This window comes from Carcharhinus amblyrhynchos, unplaced genomic scaffold, assembly GCF_965287045.1.
Source record: "Carcharhinus amblyrhynchos unplaced genomic scaffold, sCarAmb.v2.hapA scaffold_48, whole genome shotgun sequence".
Lineage (NCBI taxonomy): Eukaryota > Metazoa > Chordata > Chondrichthyes > Carcharhiniformes > Carcharhinidae > Carcharhinus > Carcharhinus amblyrhynchos.
Window position 1 is genome coordinate 2,910,865 of NW_027649789.1, and position 21,134 is coordinate 2,931,998.

The 21,134-nt window shown below is 41.2% G+C and overlaps 1 protein-coding gene across 1 annotated transcript; it reads right to left on the reverse strand.

The window, feature by feature from the left end:
* Positions 1–3,270: 3,270 nt before the first annotated feature.
* On the reverse strand, positions 3,271–20,877 carry LOC145337429 (putative G-protein coupled receptor 139). Its single transcript, XM_080182201.1, has 5 exons — positions 20,814–20,877; positions 13,500–14,399; positions 7,421–7,500; positions 4,454–4,615; positions 3,271–3,354 (listed from the first exon to the last, which is right to left on the reverse strand). Exons 1-5 carry the CDS (start codon positions 20,875–20,877, stop codon positions 3,271–3,273), a joined length of 1,290 nt encoding a protein of 429 aa, XP_080038327.1.
* Between the last annotated feature and the right edge of the window lie 257 nt (positions 20,878–21,134).

Consider the following 21,134-nt stretch of genomic DNA (forward strand, 5'->3'; position numbering starts at 1 on the left):
GGGGGGGCGGTTTAGAACGGAGTTGAGGAGGAACTTCTTCACTCAAAGGGTGGTGAATCTCTGGAATTCTCTGCCCGTTGAAGTGGTGGAGGGTGCCTCGCTAAATATTTTTAAGACGCGGGTTGATGGGTTTTTGATGAGAGAGGGGATTAAGGGTTATGGGGAGAGGGCGGGAAAGTGGAACTGAGACACGACAGATCAGCCATGATCTTAGTGAATGGCGGGGCAGGCTCGAAGGGCTAGATGGCCTACTCCTGCTCCTATTTCTTATGTTCTTATGTAAATGTATGCCCCATGGTGCCAGCGTGTGGCCCCAACAATGAGATGGCAATGAATGTGAACAACTTTCAGTGAAAGGGAGTAAGGTAACATACCACAGTGACAATGAAAGCGTTAATAATCACACGATTAGAAATGACAGAAACCTCTCTGGGGAAAAAAAAACACCAGTCTTGAGTGAGGCAGACCAAGTTTCGTTTCAAGGAACATATCATTCCCCGTTACAAGAGTGGCTTTAATAATGTAATAGGAACAGAAAAAAAATAATAAAATGATGTGCAACTGCAACCCACGTGTGTCTGTTAGATGAAGGAGCAATGGAAATGGAAGGAAATTGGAGGTTGATATTCAATTAGTCAGAAATGACGTGCCAGACTCTCTGGCCTCCCAGCTGGTGGCAGGTTGTATTCTAGTGGTGATTATCTGGTCCTGCAACTGTTAATGGGAAGTCCCATTGGTGTCATGCTATAATGGCTGGAAACCCGGATCGGGCTGTGTGCTGCTGGCAGTACAGGAGAACTCACCAGTGTGAACGGCTGGGTAATTGCCCCATAACTATCATTGATTGATAATATAGGGGATGATTCCCCAGGTCCGGTTAACTGCCGGAGGAGAACAACGGGTCGGGAAGCATCAATGGGGGGGTTGCAGTCAGATTTGGGACCACCACCTGGCTAATCGAGAGTCTCTTTGTCAACGTTTTCTGATATAATCAGACATTTCCAATACAGATTCGAGTCAGATCCAACTTGTCAACATTATAACGAACAGTAACCGTATGAAGGTGTTTCTCTGACTGAAGTTAAAATTGCCCCGCTTTGCATATTATAATAAGGATTTGCATTCTTCCTGATCCCTCCAACATCTCCTGAGATTATAATAAGTTTTATAGTCAAATAGATGTTCATTTGTATTTAGTCTGAGTCCACTGACACAATGTAGTTCAGGTAGCAGCCCATGTTCTTCAGTGAACTGGAATATCTCACTGTCTTCATTACAAAGGGAAAGGGAGGAATGGAGGAGAAGATTCACACGTGAATTTTGCAAAATACCCATCACTCAGTCAACAGTATTGGAGGAATGCCGGCCTTTTTTCTCAAATAGATGTTATACTGTAAGGTTTTGATGTTTCCATCCTTCTGAAATGTATTTCCAAAATTATTTTTTTCACTTGGTGAGCTGTAGGTCTCACAGTGCAGTCTGAGATGGTGACATTCAATACTGAAATTTAAACTCTGCATGGATTCAGGGTGGTGTAGGGTATCAGTGCCCGAGCATTTCTGTCACTCCGACTCGGACACTGAACCTCAAATTTCTATTCACTTACTAATCACATACCTCTCAAATAAAATCATTTCAAAACAAAGAATGTCAGTTACCCAGCATTTATTAAGTGGTGCATGTCAAACACAGCTTTAATAGCTAAGGGGCGGGGCGGGGGGAAATGGGGATAGGGGAGGGGGTGGGGCAAACCAGTGTCCAGGGTCAGATCATCAATTTTCTTCTGCCCTTTGCCGCAACAGCTCGGTGACTATCACTGCTGGCTGTGCAGACACATGGATTTGGGCCGGTGTCTGTGGGAGTTTGTGCATTCTCCCTGTGGATGCGTGGGTTTCCTTCGGGCGCTCCGGTTTCCTCCCACACCCCAAAGATGTGCTCTTAGGCTGATTGGTGTAACAAATTGACACTATTCTCCCTGAATCTGGCTAAGTTAGGGGTTCCACTTGCATACACGCAGGGCAGGGTCGGTGTAGGGTGATGCGGCGGTGCGGGCTCGTTGGGCCGAAGGGCCTGTTTCCCGTGCTGGGTAGTTCTTAGCTCTTTGTTTGTTCTTTGTTCTTTGTTTGTTCTTTGTTCTTTGTTTGTTCTTTGTTCTTTGCCCTTCACCAGGTAACAAGAAAGGTGGATGAATGAATTCTGTTCATTTCTGGACAACAAGCATATACAAATACTGTAATGATAATATAATTGGAGCAGATGAACATATGGGATCTGAGAATGAATAGGCTTATCAGCCTGGCCATGTCTCCCCTGTCAATACAACCATCATGGCTGATCTGATCATAATATCAAATGTACTTCATACAAGGGCCACAAACAGCTGAAAATGAGACTGGTTACGTGTTTATCTACCACCGAAGTAAAACTTAAATTAAAACTCCCTCAGGAAGAGAGTTCCAAAGAATCACCATAGTTTGAGGAAAGAAAAGCTTCTTACCAACTATGAAATGCGGATCATGCAGTAGTCCCTGTTCAGAAGGATGTTATTTGTCCCCACGTGTCTGGACAGAAAATCTGTAAGTAAAATTCCTGAGATTCACTCCCCGTCCATGCTCTTTTATTTATTTAAACAAAACTGCTCATCACCCAATTCCCATTTCAAACCCATTATTGATTGGAAATGACCATACACTCAGGCAGTGCATTCTGCATGTGGACAACACACTGCATCATTACATTTGCCTCATATCATATCTGGTGTTTCTGTCAAGCTTCCCAAACGTGTGCCCTCTCTGCTCGCTTCTATGACCAATATGAAAGTGTTGTCCTCACCTTCACTTTCCAAAGACCCTCATGATAACGAACACTTCAAAGAAACATTGGCTCCTATTCCTCTTCTACAAAAGAAACACGACAAATTCCACCCATTTATCTCTTTAACTAATATCCTTCATTGTTGGAATAAATCATCTTGAATTCTCTCTGCACAATCACTCTAATACCTGCCTTATGTGTGATACCGTGGACAAGATCTGTTATTTGACTTGAGGTTAAAGCATTGTTTTCCTGAGACAAAAATCCGATTTGCCAATGGAATTTAACACTTGTAAAAAAGTCACAGGCACAATCTGAAATTATATTTTGACACCTTGATGTTAGGTTCCCCTAATGTAGATCACGAAATGCTGGGGTCCTTGTACATACTCCTGCACAAGCCCAGAGCACACCTTCCTTCAGTGCAAAAAAAAGCTTTTCTCTCCCTGTTTCCTGTCACTCATCCAATTTCTTCTGCAGGTGTTCAATGTTGGAAAAAATATCGGGCCCAATTTTACCAAAAGTTCGCTCCCGTTTTTGCTGCAGATAATGGCACCACAAAGCAGAGCAGTCAATGTACCCTATCTGATCTGTTTATAACCCCGCCATAACACAACACCACTAACAAATTGCCACATTTCATTGTCCCCCAACTTTACCGATTATTACAGATCTGACCACACTGCTCCACATCGCATCAGCCGACCAAACTGACGCTCAACAAGGATTCCACCGACCTCCTGCAACCAGACTCCTTCACAATGCAGCTACTCTGAATCCAATTAAGCAGCATTAGACTTCCCACCCAAACAGCAGGAATCATCCAACCCGTTCAGCGACCAAACAGTAATTTCAACAATATATAGACTGGCTATACCGTCAAAATCCAAAGTCCGATGTCTGACCAGGCCAACACTCAATCGTTACGTCCTCCCCTGCATTCACCCCTTCCTGCCTCACCACCAAAGGCAGCTGAACACAATCCAGCAGTGCTGCTGACCACAGTCCGGTCTTGGATAGAGACAGTGTACCCGATCATCTGTTGGGACAGATCATCTAATCACCTGACAAAATTCCCCTATTTCACCTGACGACTGGAAGACCATTCAGCAATCCTAGCCCTGTCCTTAGTACACTCCCCCCTCAAAAAAAACTACCAGCTTTTATTAAAAATGTGTTCATGAAATGGGGACATCGACAGCTGGAACAAAATAAATTGTCCATCTCTAACAGCCAGACAGAGAAATTTCAGAGATCAGTTAAGAGTCAACAGCACTGGTGTTGGTCTGGAATCACATGTCGGCAAGACCAGTTCAGGTGTTGGAACACCAGAGGCGGTTTTGCAAAAGTCGGCAATGGTTTTATGTTCATAAACATGAAACATAAAGGACCCATTCCGAGACTTCAAATTCCAGATTTTTTCCCCCAAATTCAAATTGCACCAAATACCAAGTTTGAATTTGAAGGCAAGTGCCCAGAACATTATCCTCAGTGTGGATATCGCAGGGACACCGCTAACGTCCCGTGAGCAGAATTCCACCTCTCCCCCCCCCACCAATTTTTCAAAATAAATGTCCGCTTTCACTCAGACAGTTACTGATCCACAACAGCTCAATAAAAATGTCTAATTTTCACACACTTGGAGCACCGTTGTCTCAGGCTTCAGAGCCACTGTAAGGAGTTGGAACAGAGCTGTAGCTGCTTCCTTCTTCGGGTTGAGGTACCTTTCTCTGATATTGGGTTTGGCGTTGATCAGAAAAGTGTTCTGGCAAAAGCCAGTGAGCACATTTCGGCCATTAACCTTGAAATTTTCAAAGCAATGTGTTGGTCATACTTCCCAAACAGAATCACTTTGGCTACATTCATCACACACTGGCCAAGTTTCAATCATCAGATGCATTGCCCTCTCTGATTGTATACAGAAGTTCAAGCCAGAGCAAAAGCGGCAGACAAATATTCAAATGTTATCCAAGAATCGCCTGCTGTAATAACATCAAACCACAAGGGTAAAGTCCTATCCATCGATTCACGGCACAGACACAAACTTTCCTTTAACTGAACTGACGGCATTCCCCTCAACGGTAAATAGGCAATCAATCCAGGCAAATAACGGCAGGGGAGATGTATCTTCCTGAACACAATTTAGTTCAACAACTAAAGACTGAACAAGCACAACACATATTCCAATGGAAACTTGCTGAATGCTGCTGGAATGGCTGACAGATATCACATTCAGACAACAATCAATGACACTGCAATGTTCTGTACAATTGATTCAGAAACAAACCCGGTAAGTGGACTTGTGCATCTCACATCAATGTATTGCTCGGAACACCCGGGGATGAACCCTGCCCATAAAGGCAATCTGTTTGGTTCCCCTCAGTTCATTTGCTCAATGCCCACGACACGTAATGATTTTCCATCCCGAAAGATATCTTGCTGCATTATTTGGTGGCCGGAAACTCGCACCCTTCCAACATTGGCGCCCCCCTCTCCATCTCTGTGTATGTTTTGGAATATAATTGATTGGACCCCGATCCAGCATGTGAGCCTCTGTTAGTCAAAGCTGATGTGGATGGCCATATGCCAAGGATTGATTTTTTTTCCCGTTGGATTTGGGTGTTATAGCACAGAAAATAGACTTCCTGGGGGAGTGGGAGAAATAATTCCAGGATTCAATTGGATGTACTTTTTTGTGGGAGAAATGATGAAACTCCAATGAAGGACCAATAATGAACCCTAAGAATGGCATCATTAAAATGGGAGTGTTGTCTGATTGGTGACCAATGTAGGGCCAAGGGGAATCTAGGGAGTTTGAATTCCAGCAACAGTTTTTGCTGATATGAATTTTGGACATCTGTAACTGCCCCGGAGTGGATGTTTCCATGCAAAAAACACAACAGGTTTGATGATAAAGTAGAACACAAATTATACAATGAACAGTTGGACACAGAAACTTACCAATGATACCTACGCTAGCCTGGATGCAATAGTAAAAAATATTGTATAAGCTTCAGTGTGAAATCGATCCGATCAGCAAATGTTATCCAAAAATCACCTGCAGTAATAACATCAAACCACAAGGGTAAAGCCCTGTCCATCGATATCAGGCTTCTACCCATTGCTGTCAGATTCTGATCCACTGTCGTTACAGTCTAATCGATTATTCCCAGATCCCAGTCCATTATTGTAACATTTTAATCGATTTGTCTTAGTTGTTGATCCATTACTGTAACACCGTAAACTAAGTTTGTCCTTTAAAGATCATTCCTTTCCCACAGCCTTTCTCACTGTTGGTGTCTCGGCTGATATTACTCGTGGAAAGTTGTTCCTTATTAATAGAACAGGGTAATTCTCATGCCATTAGGTTCCATGGAGACAAATGACAATTTAATTCACTGAACAAATATGTACAGTTAACCCCTTTGAACGTAACTTAACTCACAAAAAACCTGGAAGTTGCCCGAAATGAATGCATGGGTAATATGGAGGAACAAATGATGCATATGGCGAAGGAAATAGAGAGAATCTTCCAAATATCTGGTTATATTGGCTGTGTCAAAAGCTCCAATCTGATTATGATAAACGGAGACAATTACTCATGAAAGACACACCAACCAACCTCTTGTCTTTGGTTCATTGTGGCAAATATTCGGACCATAGTCCAGGAGAAGTTTCTTTAATTGTTTGGAAAGCAGTTGAATTAAGCCACAAGAACAGCATAGACAAGATAGAATGAAATTACTTCTTCAAGACCTAACGGATTTTCTCAAGCAGCATCGATATGATGGATGAAAGCTTTTGCTGTTTGCATTAAGAACATGAATGAATTGTGATCATTTCCCCTTTGTGGTCTTGCAATAGGAAATGAAAGAAATGAATTATATTGTCTGTACTCTCGAATATAACATTCCATCTACCACTGCTTCCCTTCAAATTCCCGACTATCACCACACTTCCTCCACCTCTGGAATAAAATCCGGCAACCTGTAGATATGTTCCATTTTCTTTGCCACGATTTAGCAGCTGATCGGACCCACATACGCTGCGAGATCCCTCCATCTGTTGGATGACATTAAAGTCTGAGTCTTCTGCACTACGGCTGTCAGGATGTTCAGAACTCCCTCCTTGTACCCACACTTCCCTGTCCCTGACCGTTTGACATATCAGAAACTGCAAATGGAATATTTGCCCTCAAAGATGACGTCGCTAACATTTCCCTTGACCTGAAATCTGGAAATATCTACAGATTGGCTTTCAGGTCAATGAACCTGAGCTTTTTCTCCTTCACCGCAGGAAGGTGTTATTGATCTCTCTGGCAATCAGCAGCTCCCGCGTTCTGTGACTGCAACCTGTACCTTAGCCTGGAAATCTTAACAATAGAGTTACACAACAATTAAATAGTCACAATAAGAACAAATCGTAATCTTCTAAAATTAAACTCAGGACACAGAGACACTCAATATTCTTTCTGTTGTGCTTCTCAATGAATTTGATTGCATTAATTTAGCTGTTATGTTGCTGTACATTTGACTCGCAACAATGACCATGTTTTTACTGCCTATTCCCAAACTCCTTGAGAATGTCAGGAGTTTGGAGGTCAAACACATTTCGGGAATTTCCTTTTTGATGCAGATGATTCGTGTAAACTGGAGATTCTCAACTCATCATCGTACACAATGGAAACTGCAGGACAAAAACACCATAACAACATGTAAAGATTGGTGAATGTTTGAATTGTATTTTGCACGAGGAATTGCGGTGCTTGATCACGCGATATCCATCCCATTTGTTCATGTGGAAAGATTGACGCTGTCCACTTCTGTTTGTCCACAGCACTCTGCAGATAGCACGCATTTAATTATCAGAGTAAACATTTTATAACAGCTGCTTCAAGACATCTTACCAAACAAGGAACAGTACCAACATGGAAACAGGCCCTTCGCTCCAACTTGTCTATGCCACCTTCTCTTTTAACCCTAAACTAATCTCCCGCATTTCGCCCGTACCCATCTATATCCATCGTAACCATGTACATACCTAAACGCTTTTTAAAAGACAAAATAGTGCCTGCGTCTACGACTACCTCTGGAAGGTTGTTCCAGCCACTCACCACACTCTATGTAAAAAAAACTGTCCCTCTTCACAATTGTGTCTCTTTCCCCTCTCTGCTTAACTCTATGCATTCTAGTTTTAATGTCCCTTTCATTTGAGAAAAGATATTAACCGTCTACTTGATCTGTGCCCTCATTATTTTCCAAACCTCTTTTAGAGCACCCCTCAGCCTCCTGTGCTCAGAGAAAAGTAAATCTCAGTTTATCCAGCCTCTCCTTATAACTCAATCAATCGAGTCCCAGTAGCATCCTAATAGACAGTTCTGCACTCTTTCTAGTTTAATAATATCCTTTCTATAATAGGATGACCAGAATTGAACATAGTATTCCACGTGTGGCCTTACCAATATCTTGTACAACTTCAATAAGACATTTCAACTCCTGTATTCAATGTTCTGACCGATGGAACCAAGAATACCGAATGCATTCTTCACCACACTGTCCACTTGTGACTCAAATTTGAAAGAGTTATGAACATGTTACCCTAGATCTCTTTGATCTGTAACTCTCCCCAACACCATACTATTACATGAGTCAGTCCTGCCCTGGTTCAATCTACCAAAATGCATGACCTTGCATTTGTCTAAATTAAACTCCATCTGCCACTTGTCAGCCCACGGGACCAATTGAACATTGTCCTGTTGCAATGGGAGATAATCTCCCTCAATGTCCACTATGCCACCAATCTTGGCGTCATCTGCAAACTTACTAATAACGTTTCCTTTATTCGCATTCAATTCATTAATATAAATCGCAAATTACAGTGGGTCCAACACCAATCCCTGAGGCACACTGCTGGTCACAGGCCTCCAGTTTGAAAAAAAAGTCTCTACAACCACCTTCTGGCTTCTGTCAAGAAGCCAATTTTGTATCCATTTAGAGACCTCACCCTGGATCCCGTGAGATTTAACCTTATGCAACAACCTACCATGTAGTACCTTGTCAAAGGCCTTGCTAAAATACATGTTGACAACATCAGTTGAACTGCCCTCATCTACCTTTTTGGTTACTCCTTCAAAAAAAAACTCTACGAGATTTGTGAGACCTGATTTTCCACTCACAGAAATGCTGACCCTTATAATCAGTCCTTACATCTCTAAATGCCTGTAGATCCACGCTCTCAAAATACCTTCCAACAACTTACCCACTACAAATGTGAGGCTCACTGGCCTGTAGTTCCCAGGATTTTCCTTACAGCCCTTTCTAAACAAAGGCACAACATTTGCCACTCTCCAATCTTCAGGTACCTCACCTGTGACAATCCATGATTCAAATATATCAGTTGGGGGGGGGCGCAATTTCACCCCCAGCCTCCCATAATATCATAGGATACACTTCATCAGGCCCTGGGGATTTATCTAGGCAGATTTCAGTTGCGAGCATTGCAATGTATGGAGTGAGCTTCACTGCGGAGTCCCCAGGGGCATTAAGGTGGCTCAAAACAGAATGCAAACAGAATGATTTTGCTCATAGTTGATGATATCAATTTAAGAAGAGCTGAAACAGTTCTTCCTCCAATCACGAGTGATGAATTCAGTGACAGAAGGCTGGCTAGCAAAGGGGTCAATGTGTTTTTTGGATTGTTGTTGGCTCCAGATATTCTGTAATAAAACAATACTTTTATGAGGCATAATAAGGTTTTTTTTTGTGTGATAAACTGCCGAGGAGGTTTGTTTCATTCCATGTTACAGAGCAACATTTAAAACAGAAATTTCTAAATTCTAGAAGGGAAATACAGATCAGGAATGACGGGAAATAATAGAGTGGAAAGTTGTTATGAACAGTTCTGTCAAGTAGCATTCCCTATGTTGTATAGTGTCACTTATAGATTGTTTTCCGTCGGTGCAGTTTTTTTTTGATGTTTTTGCCCTTGCACACCGCTATTTGGTCAGTATGGTATTAATTGCAGACCAAGTGCTGGCCTCTATAGCCTCATTGATGATTCTGCCCCGAATAATAAATGTGACATCGAACTGAGATTCTACAACGAAAACATACAAGCCAGTACCGTACTAGATTGTCATAGTTTGTCAGGTTATTTATGAATTTGGCCATGTCACCCTGATGAAGTGTACCCAGCTGAAAGACTTTGATTATCCTGCATGCGATTTGAATGCACAGCTTTGGTGGGAATGATGAAACGACGTACAAATTAAAGGTGGCAGACATGTTCTCTGAAGGCGAGCAGTTCACTTGCTGTCAAGTGATTGAATTAACCTGATCTCTCCACTAAAGATGCTGACGGTATCTTGTGAAAAGCTGCACCCGGTGCAACAATTAGGATACAGCTCCTTTTTCATCTGTTCTGTGTAAAATTAGGACCCAATTTCCAAATCTCAGTAGTAACATACCATTTTCCATCAGAGCACAAGAACAACATACTTTGATCCCTGCCATGGAATTGAAGTATGTTTCCACAATATCAAACAGTTCCACAATCACTACAATACAGAACAACTAACTGGTTTTCTGTTTGTTTTCTTTGGGCTGAGAGATCTTTAATTGTACTGACGGTCTTCAGTTGTTATTCATCACTTTCCGTGTTTCCTGCACAACTTCGACCTTGGACAGGTAAATAAATGCACGGAAATCGCCAAAGGAACTTGTTGTTGAATTCTTTCAGTTTACTAAATGCTGCATCTGGAAACTTTGACTTTGGGTCACTCAGCACTCGCCCCTTTTATTCCCCACTTGCAAACAATGAACCAGCCCACGGCTATCACCAACTGCCTTATGTCATTATGCTGAGCATCAGGTTTATAACGATCAACTTCAACAAATTAAAATGGAAAATGCAAATATTAATCAGTTGTGCTTCACCATTTCACAAAGATTATCTGCAAAGCAACTTCCATATTGGGAGGAGGTTTCCACTGAGGGTAGAGCTTAGGAGCAGAGAGCATATTGTGAGAATAGATGGTGTGTGTTTATGTGATTGCAGACTGATATTATTCTCTCAAAGAGTGCTGAAACATGGAACACATTACTCCAGCAGGATTGTATTTCCAGCCCTTAAACACTTTCAAGGCTGATATCGATAGCCTTTTAATCATTTGGAGAATTAGGGGCTATGGAGATATGGCAGGGATATGAATGGTTTGACTGTCAGACCAGCCATGATCTTATTAAATAGGGAGCAGGATCAAAGGGTAAATGACCTGCTACTGCTGCTATCCTGAAAGGGCAGTGTGAACAGCCAGAACTCACATTGGTAGCAGTGACATTGACAGGAAGAGTGATGGGTCCAGAGAAAGAGTTCAGAGAGCGAGGCCGTAAACTGAAAACTAGGACTTCCAGGGTTATAACCTCAGGATTACTCCCGGTGACAGCGAGGCAAGGAATGGGGCTAGTTCACCTTAATACTTGGATAAGGAGCTGGAGCAGGGGGCCAGTTTCAGAGTTTCTTGGGTCATTTGGATACCTTCCAAGGCATAAAAACGACATGTTGCATCTTAATTGGTTGGACCTTGTCATCCTGGCAAAAATTCATGCAATTCAGGTGGATTTAAGCTACTAAAGCAAGGTGTGGGAACTAAATCAGCCCATCAGCATGTGAGCAGAAGGTAGAGTTTTACAGATTAAATATGCAAGGCCAATCCCACGGCCACAGGGAAGGATGGAAACATAAAGATTAAAATGAGGTTTGAAAGCTGGAATGAATAACAGGGATGGGGCTCAAAGAAGGACGAATCTGTTCGACATATTCAAAAGACCTTTTACATAAATACATGCAGATTTGAAATAAAATTGATGAACCGATGGCACAAATTGAGAAAATAGGCGTGGCGTGGTCAGGATGCTTGACAGGTGGAGAATAAGGGCTTGGAGTTAAATGTCCAACGCTACTAAGTATTCCAAAAGGATTAAAGGAGAAACAACAGGAGGGACAGTTCTTTTATTCATTAGGAAAAAGTTTAAGGCTGTATGAAGCAATTGTATTGGCAAAAGGGAAGAAAATTGTCCAATAAATAAACCTTAGTGGTAATAAAAAGCAAGGGAAGGAATCCTGTGGGAGGAATACTCTAAGGATCTCAGGACAATACATTTAATTAGGGCATATAAACCAGGAAACACTGAGGGCGTGTGAGAAGAGCACAGCGGTAATTGTAGTTGATTTAAGCAAACATATCGACTGCATTAATCAATTTAGCAAAGGGCAGCCACGATGGGAGATTCATAGAGTGGATAAGGAATTGTTTCTGTGAGCTACATATCATGCAGCCAATCAGACAACTGACTCAATTTGATATACGTAAAGAGGAAGGATTGATCTATGGTCTTGTAGTTAAGCATTTTCTGGAAAGGAAAAGCAGGCCAGAATTCCAAATTCCAAAGAGTGAAGAGATTTATTCTCATCACCAGTGTTGTAGCGCAAGTAATCATGATGAAGAAGCTTTGAATAGAACTAAATACAATAACCAGAGTAAATTCTATCCTGGATAGCATTGCCTTTGCTTTGGGGAGATGAAATAAGCCATGTTTGTAAAATGGTGCAACTCCAGGGTAAAGAAAGCTTCATAACAGTGAACGTTTTTCTCTTTTACATCAGAGACACCAGGAAAGAATGGTTTAAGGCGTATATTAGTTTATTCGTTGCATTATAACCAAAAACACAATAATTGAAGTATTATTAATTGTCAATATGTAAACTATGATTCATTGTCAGAATGACCAAAACAACGATTACTTGTTTGGTGGTTTAGAGTTATTTGGTAATTCAGAAAACAGATGATTGCCTATGGAGTCATGGGCAGAGCAGGGAATCTCATTTGTCTCAAAGTTTGTAGCAAATACTCAGTTCAGTCGCATTTGAGTCGGAGGCTGAAAGAGAGAGTGGATGCATCTATCAGGTCTGATCCAGGCTGAAAGCTGATCATGGGCTAAGTTTCAGACAGCCGGCATGAGAGTTCCACAGAGAATGTTCGCCCCAGAATGATAGATTGTCCCAGCAGTTAAATATTAAAAAAATGATTTTGTAACATCTGAATCTGTGTGGTCAGTCTTTGGACAGAGACTTACATTCAGGGAAGCAGAAAAATAGGAAACGGACAAGCTGATGAGAATTAGTAGAAAAATACGTCCTTAAAGTAAATCTACTAATAGTTTTAATACTGTCTGTGGGGAAAACACATGTAAGATGTTCCTGAGATTCAAAATGCTGGAGGAACAAAGTATTCTCCTAAAAATTTGAAAGTGGCAAAATGTTGGTCCGATACAGTCAAATAAACTTGGTATGTTTTATTTTCTTTTAACTCTTTAAGAGCAAGTGAGAATGTTAAACCGGCAAGAAAATTCAATATTAATGATTTGAATCCCTTTGTGAGTCAGTTCTCATCGCAGACAAACTCTACAGGGAAAGTTCCCCTCCTGTCCAGTAAAACATTTCCTGACAGATTCCAAAAGGGATTCCACAATCATTCTTTCGGGAGCCTTTAACCTGAGGCTGGGGAGTGAAGGAGTGGCCAGGGTGAATGTTTCCTGCTGGGATCATCACTTGACTGGTTTAAGAGGGTGGTAGAGGTAAATGAAGCTTCCTGATTCACTGAGCCGCTGTCATTCAGTAACACAAACTCCGGGGTGACCTGAGTCTCGCTGCAATTGATGTGATTGGATTCTTCAATGCAAACTTAATTTGTTCTCTGAACTTGGGCTGAGTGACCATGTAAATAAAAGTGTTGGTGCAGCAATTTAAATTGAGCAGCATATTTCCAACATCTTCTAATACATATACAACATTGCTAAGGGAAAATATTCCTACAACTTTAACATATACAAATTGTATGACATTGATTGACCACAACAGTATGAAGATGCCAGATATGGTGAAGAGTAAAATTATAGACTTCCTTCTGTTTTCAATCTCTGGGTCTTTGTTATTTTCTCTGTTAAATTGAGTCCTCAGCCCCTTACGGACTTGACTGCTTCGTAATATGTATCTGACTGTCAGAGTGTTGATCAGCAGAATTAAAACAAATGGCAGCAATGGATTCGTAACTTGATCAAACCATTGAAACCCAACCCATCGAGGATCATAAAACGTGTGTACCATTGGTTGGCAGCCCCAGGGCACGTTTTGGAATATAAATACAGGTTTATTTGTAAAGTAGAAGGGAACGTTTTTTAAGAAGAGTAAAAAGCTTGTTGTTGTTAAAATGGCAGCTGCAGTTTTCCCAGTGCAATACTTTGTCTTCAGGTTCTGGCAACAAATTGCCACAAATCGATCAAATGAGAATGCGACGGTGAACCAGACAGAACAGTCCAGCGCTGCACCCATTAAAACAGCATGGGAAGAACACACAGGGGTGATGTACAGAAAACTCACAGGAAAATAATAATAATTGATGTAGCTCAGTATGATGCCAACGATAATGACCAGCAGATCCGCCGCTCCCATGGCGATGAGGTAACAAGTAGTGCAGAATGAGAGGCCGCACTGTCTCCGGGACAGGATCAGAATTCCGAGTAAATTCACTGTAAAAAAGAAAACAGATGGGAAAATACACTCAATTACGAATTACATGTTATTATTTGATGCGCTACAGAAAGGTTTGTCACAGCAAAAGGGTGGGGAATCGGCATCCTCAGAGTTCAAAAATCGACAAACTCTGTACGTGAAACAAACACATTTACAGTTAGTTCAACTGCCAATTTAAGGGGCTTGTTTTCAGCATCACACACACAGTCACTCCTATGTGGCAACTTGATGACTTAATCTTTTTGAAAATATTGGATCTCTGACTAGATCTGTCAAGCGGTTTTAACGCTGGAAGGTCACGTTTTTACCAATGAACTTGTCTTACATGAAGACACCAAGTCTTACAATCAGAAACATCATTCATCCGAACACCTGGTTATCCAATCCTATTTGGGTTACTGGGATTAGACGATGGATGGATTTGGAACACACATCACTATGACTGTAATCAACACAGATAACTATTGGGAGGGATTCTGACTGAGAGGCATTCAGTCATAATCCCACAGAGGGTAGTTTCACACCATTGACTTCCCAGCAGGATTACTATTGCAACTAAACTTTGTAATCATCAGTATCAGTGGTCAGGTCCTTAACTAGATAGAGGTGGAAACGAAAACAGGATACAGCTGGTGCACAGAACACATTCTCCTCGGTGATATATTCTCTACTGGGCCGACGAAACAGGGAGATTTAAACATTCTGAATAATCCGTGGGGCCCGTTTATCAAAAGCTTCACCCACAGCATCAGGCAAATGGTGGGTGCCAATGTTCTGTATGATTGATCCCGGTGAGGATCAGAATACACACGGATCTAAACATGCCTGTCGGTTTTGGCTACACGGCCCAAGATTAATTCCAATGCATTGAAAGGAGTGTTACTTTCCAGATTCAGATCCAATGGGCTAATAAATCTTGATGAATCTGATTTCTCACAGGATCAGACCTCCACCTGGGATCAGTGCCTGCCTTGCACACTCCCTGCCGGATTAATGACACACACTCAGAACCCCCTTAGCATCAATCCCACTGAACAGAATTACAAGCCTGTATGGAATCAGAAGCCCTCAGGATCAAGAAAGCCACTGGTGTCAGAGCTCACGGCATCAACAGATTCCTGATCAGAGACAGATTGGCACTCAGCACCAACTCTCCCGCTCAGCATCTGCACTTTTACAGGAACAAATTCCATAGAACCATAGAAATTTACAGCTCAGAAACAGGCCTTTTGGCCCTTCTTGTCTGTGCTGAACCATTTTTTTGCCTAGTCCCACTGACCTGCACCTGGACCATATCCCTCCACACCCCTCTCATCCATGAACCCGTCCATGTTTTTTTTTCTTGGATGTTAAAGTGACTCCGCCTTTACTACTTTATCCGGCAGCTCATTCCACACTCCCGCCACTCTCTGCGTGAAGAAGCCCCCCCCCCCCAATATTCCCTTTCAACTTTTCTCCTTTCACCCTTAACCCATGCCATCTGTTTCTGTTTCTCCCCTAGCCTCAGTGGAAAAAGCCTGCTTGCATTTACTCTATCTATACCCATCAAAATCTTATACACCTCTATCAAACCTCCCCTCATTCTTCTACGCTCCAGGGAATAAAGTCCTAACCTATTCAATCTCTCTCTGTAACTCAGCTTCTCAAGTCCCGGCAACATCCTTGTGAACCTTCTCTGCACTCTTTCAACCTTATTTATATCCTTCCTGTAACTAGGTGACCAAAACTGTACACAATACTCTAAGTTAGGCCACACCAATGCCTTATATAACTTTACCATAACACTCCATGTGTTTAAATAAGACATGAGAATTGGATTCACTCAGGATCAGTTTGCACAGCTCATCATACACTCCCTTCATCATAAATCGCCTCTATTATTGAAACATACGCTGTTCGTAATTCTGGCACCATAGAAGCAACATGCCCAATAACATCAGTAAATCGTTCAGCTTAGACATTACATCACACAAGAAGCAACCCAATAACAGGCCACCCTCCTTTAAGGTCAGTTTTTCTTCAAACCAACTCAGTAACTCTTGAGTTACAGATCAATAGTTTGAAATTGGATGAAATCCCCTGCACTTTTAATGAGCGTGACCCCAACCACTGGTTCAGCCAATATGCAAATTGGTCCTGACAACTCATATCTGAAATGCATTCCAAGACTCAACGTTCAGTCTTAGGTAGGAAACCTCTTCTGCCATGTTCGGAGATAGCGCGCTCTCTCTCTCTCTCCCTCAGCAATATTCTCTGCGTTTTCCAGTGATACAGTTATCTGAAAGATCTTTGTTAGATCGAGGTTGGGTTTTCTCAATAATATGTTTTGAGCTTTCATCCTGTTAATTCCAATGAATCTAGAAATATATCGTTTATGAATGAACAAATTCGGAGTGCTCTGAAATGTTTTGCAAGCCAGTCAAATAATCATTGACAGATTATCCAGTGATACTCTGTTAAAACGGTATTTTTAGGGTAAATATAGGGTGTCAGATCATAGGTAGAATGAAGTCTACCAAATCCTTAACCGAAAGTCAAAGGCATCTGGATAGGTCAAAGTGTTCATCAGGTGACTGAGACCCCACATGCCATCAGCATGGTTACATTTTGCTTGTCATATCCTTGAATATTAAGAGCAAGAGAGAAAAAAAAACATTACCTGCACTCTGCTTATTGGGTGTCATATTCTATGCTGACATCATCGGCTTAATTTCACAAAGAAAAACACTTTATATTAATTCCTGAAGAGAATTACATGCCTTGATGTTGAAGTTTGTCCATGGGGAAGAAAAAAAAATTATTTATACTTCTCGTCTCCTGAATGTAATGATTTCAACGAAGCCAGTTTTCCATCACCAATACCCTCTATTTACACAGTGAATGTGTTTCTGCATTTGCAGTTACAGTTTACAATTCAAATCCCCGAGAACAACACTGTGAGGCTCTTGCAGAGACTGCAGTTATCAAACTGCTGCTGCTCCATCCCTATTGGGGAGCCCCCGCTTGCTCAGTAGGGGAACCCATGCACCACGAGCCCACACGGAGAACTACGACGATCCCTCATATCCACACTGGACATCATAACACCACCATATCATCAGCATATCTTTGGAAAGCAGCAAATGCTGCTTCATGTTTATAAAAGCTGGAACAATTGAAAGAACTAAAAGACAGTGAGTCAATCTCAGTGGTGGAATAATTTGAACAAATATATAATAAACATTGAGAACATGATAGACAGCATCAGCAGACATTCCAAAAGTATCTGTGTGGTTATCGATAAATAATAATCAGTAATTTTAGATCAGATTCGCAAAAATGATGTCAGGAAGTTTGCTTTTATTTCCAAAGGCCGATATAGTCTGTAACATAACAATCCCATTCTAATATCTGTTCAAAACATTTAACTGACAAACAGCACAATGAATATTATGCTTGTTAGAGAAAAAAAGCAGGAAGCGTGGATGAAAAGAGAATTTTATCAGATTATACCGAATATGGGAAATGGTTTTCCACAAGCATCACTGCCACGTTCTCTGCCCTTGATCATGTCCATATGCAAAATGAAATCAGTTTCTAAAAAGACAACTTCCAAATTTTGAAGAATTGAGAGAATAGAGAGGAATTATATCTGCACCCAACAGCCACAATGAACAAACGTGTGCAGTTGACAAATCGAGGGTAAGTTAATTTAGGCATCACGAAGAATCAGATGCTGCATCTTAATGGAAGAAATATATTTTTAATAGATTATTCTGAATATGAATCTGAATGGGGATTATAAATTCAGCTGTACAAATTCATGCATCAGATAAAATCACAAAACAAAGCACGGCTGACGGCAATAAAGATAAAGCACTGTGTGTCTTTTGCAGGTGAATGAAAGTGAAATCAAAAGCGTGTTGACGTAGAGCAAGCGTGTCGTCAGATGTGAAGAAGACAACATTAGAATTGGAGGTGTAGTGAGCCTCGAGCCTGCTCCGCCTTCTAAAGATCATAGCTGATCTTTTCATGGACTCAGCTCCATGACTCAGCACAATAACCCTTATTTCATTTACTGTTCAAAAATTTAATATGCACTTGCCTTAAAACTATTCATTGGGGTAGGCTCAACTGTTTCACTGAGCAGGGAATTCCACAGATTCGTAACCCATTGTGTGAAGAAGTTCCTCCTCAGATCAGTCCTAAATGCACCCCCCCCGCCCTTTATTTTGAGGCCATGGCAGCTATTCCTAGATTCGCCTGCCAACGGAAACAGCTTCCCTGCCTCTATCTTAACGTTTTCCTTCATAATCTTATATGTTTCTGTCAGATCTCCTTCATTCTTCTGAATTCCCATGAGTATAGTCCCAGTCTTCTCAGTCTCTGCTCACAATCCAACACTGTCAACTTTGGGTTCCAACTAGTGAATCTCCTCTGCAACCCCTCCAGTGACAGTATATCCTTTATCAAGTAAGAGGGAACTCTGTACATGTTACTCTAGTTGTGTCCTCATAAGCACCTTATACAGCTGCAAAATAACCTTCTTTAAAAAAAAATCTCCATCCCTCTAGCAACGAAGGACAAAAATCCATTTACCTTATTAATTACCTGCTGCACTTGCAAACCATTTTTTTTGTGATTCATGCACAAGGACACACAGGTTCCTCTGCAGAGCAGCGTGCTGCAATATTTTCTCACTCAAATAATAGTCCACTTTGCTATTATTCCTACCAATTCTTTTCTGAATGACAGGAATTAGTTTGTCTGTGATTGCGATAGAACAGTTATTTACAATTCAGAACAGTATGCAAACATTTCGCCTTTCATCATGGAGAATTTCTTCAAAAATAAAACAGCAAAATGCATTCTGTCTCACAATGTTAAAAACACTTAAACAACTCCATGGATCAAAAAATAAATCTCTCGCCAACAAGGAACAAAACAGAAAACAAATTTGCTTTTCATTTCATTTTCTGTCTCACAATCCCAAAAAAAGCTTAAACAATTCTATGAATACAAAAATCCCTCACCAAGAAGGAACAGAACAGAAAATAGACTTGTTTTTAATTCCATTGATTAATACACACAGTCTGTTCAATATTTTATGAACACATAATCCCATATATGTATGATCATTATAGTTAGATATTTCACTCGGTTTTGGAAAGGACACTGCCTGCGATTATACTCAACAATTCACCAGAAACCCTGGTTACTGGAATGTGGTCATCCAATCTGGTTTACAAATCACATTCAGTAGAATTTGGTGCAGTTCCCTGAATACATACTCACTGGAGTCAGAAATACCGCTCGAGTTAATGACACACACAATTTGTGACTTTTTTCCGACTCATTCATTACTTTTGCTGTTTAAAAAAAACTTCATTCAGTTCAGAGTTACCCTTACTAAATAATGCAGAAATTGAAATAAATCACTAATTTAGAAAAGTGGTGAATTGCAAAACACGGTTTTTAGCCGTTGTGAAGTTGGGATAAAACCGCAGAGACCATTTAATACATTCCTATGAACAAGGACAAAGCAAATTACAGTGCAGGGACAGGTACTTCAGCCCTCCAAGCCTGCACCAACCATGCTGCCCAACTTACCTAAAACTGCCCACCCTCCTGGAGACCACATCCCTCTATTCCCAACCTATCTGTGTATTTGTCAAGACACCCCTTAAAAGTCACAACCGTATCCGCTTCCACTACTCCCCCGGCAACAAGTTCCAGGCACTCAATACTCCGTGTAAAAAAAATCCACCTCCAACATGTTTCTTAAACGTTTCCACTTGCACCTTAAACCTGTGCACCTTAGTAATTGGCTCTTACAATCTGGGAAAAAAAAAACTTCTGATTATCCACTTTGGCTGTGCCTCTCAGAATCTTGTAGATTTCTATCTGGTCGCCCCTCAACCTTCATCGTTCCACTGAAAACAAACCAAGTTCCTCCAAGCTGCCTGATAGCTAATGCCCTCCATACGAGGCAACATCCTGGTAAATCTTTTCTGTACCCTCTCCAAAGCCTCCACCTCTTTCTGGTAGTGTGACAACCAGAATTGAACACTATATTCCAAATGTGGCCTAACTAAGGTTCTATAAAGCTGCAGCATGACTTGCCAATTCTTAAACTCAATGCTCTCGCCGATGAAGGAAAGCATGCCGTATGACTTCTCAACTGCCTTCTCCACCTGTATTGTCATTTTCTGTGACCTGTGTACCTGTACACCCAGATCCCTTTGCCTATCAAAACTCTGAAGGGTTCTATCATTTACTGTACATTTCCTATCTTTATTAGCCCTCCCAAAATGCATGACTTCACATGTTTATGAAGCAGATATCAATAGTGGTGCTGTAGCTACACAATGCGAGTCATGGTACAGCTACAAAACACAGCTCATATATAATTGATGGTTGTAACCACTTACCAGGAACACCAAGTACAGCAAGGAAGATATACAATATTCTCTCCATCAATTCAATTGGTTCCATTATTTCCAGCGTGTAGAGATGTGTCCTTCGAGTTCCAGTTAATATGTATGTTTTAAACCCTGTGATGATACATTCCCAAAGCCATTCATTTATAGCCCACAGAATCCTCTCTGGGTTTTGCAGTTACCACATTGAGATTTGTTTTCAATTAAACAAACAGATGACGACATGAGGTTCAGATCTACACGATGTTTGTTTCAGAGAGGGGGCAGCCACTGTACAAACGGTGCATTCTCCTGAAAACCATTTAAATAATT

Bases quoted from the DNA above. Each gene is read 5' to 3' on its own strand.
- LOC145337429 (XM_080182201.1), bottom strand. From the start codon at position 20,877: ATGGAACCAATTGAATTGATGGAGAGAATATTGTATATCTTCCTTGCT. The intron at 7,501-13,499 runs GTTTGTGTTACT...TTTGTCCTGCAG, and splicing joins GAGACTCAGGTCACCCCGGA to TTTCCATTGTGTACGATGAT. The intron at 4,616-7,420 runs GTTTGACCTCCA...GAAAATTTCAAG, and splicing joins AAAGGAAATTCCCGAAATGT to GTTAATGGCCGAAATGTGCT.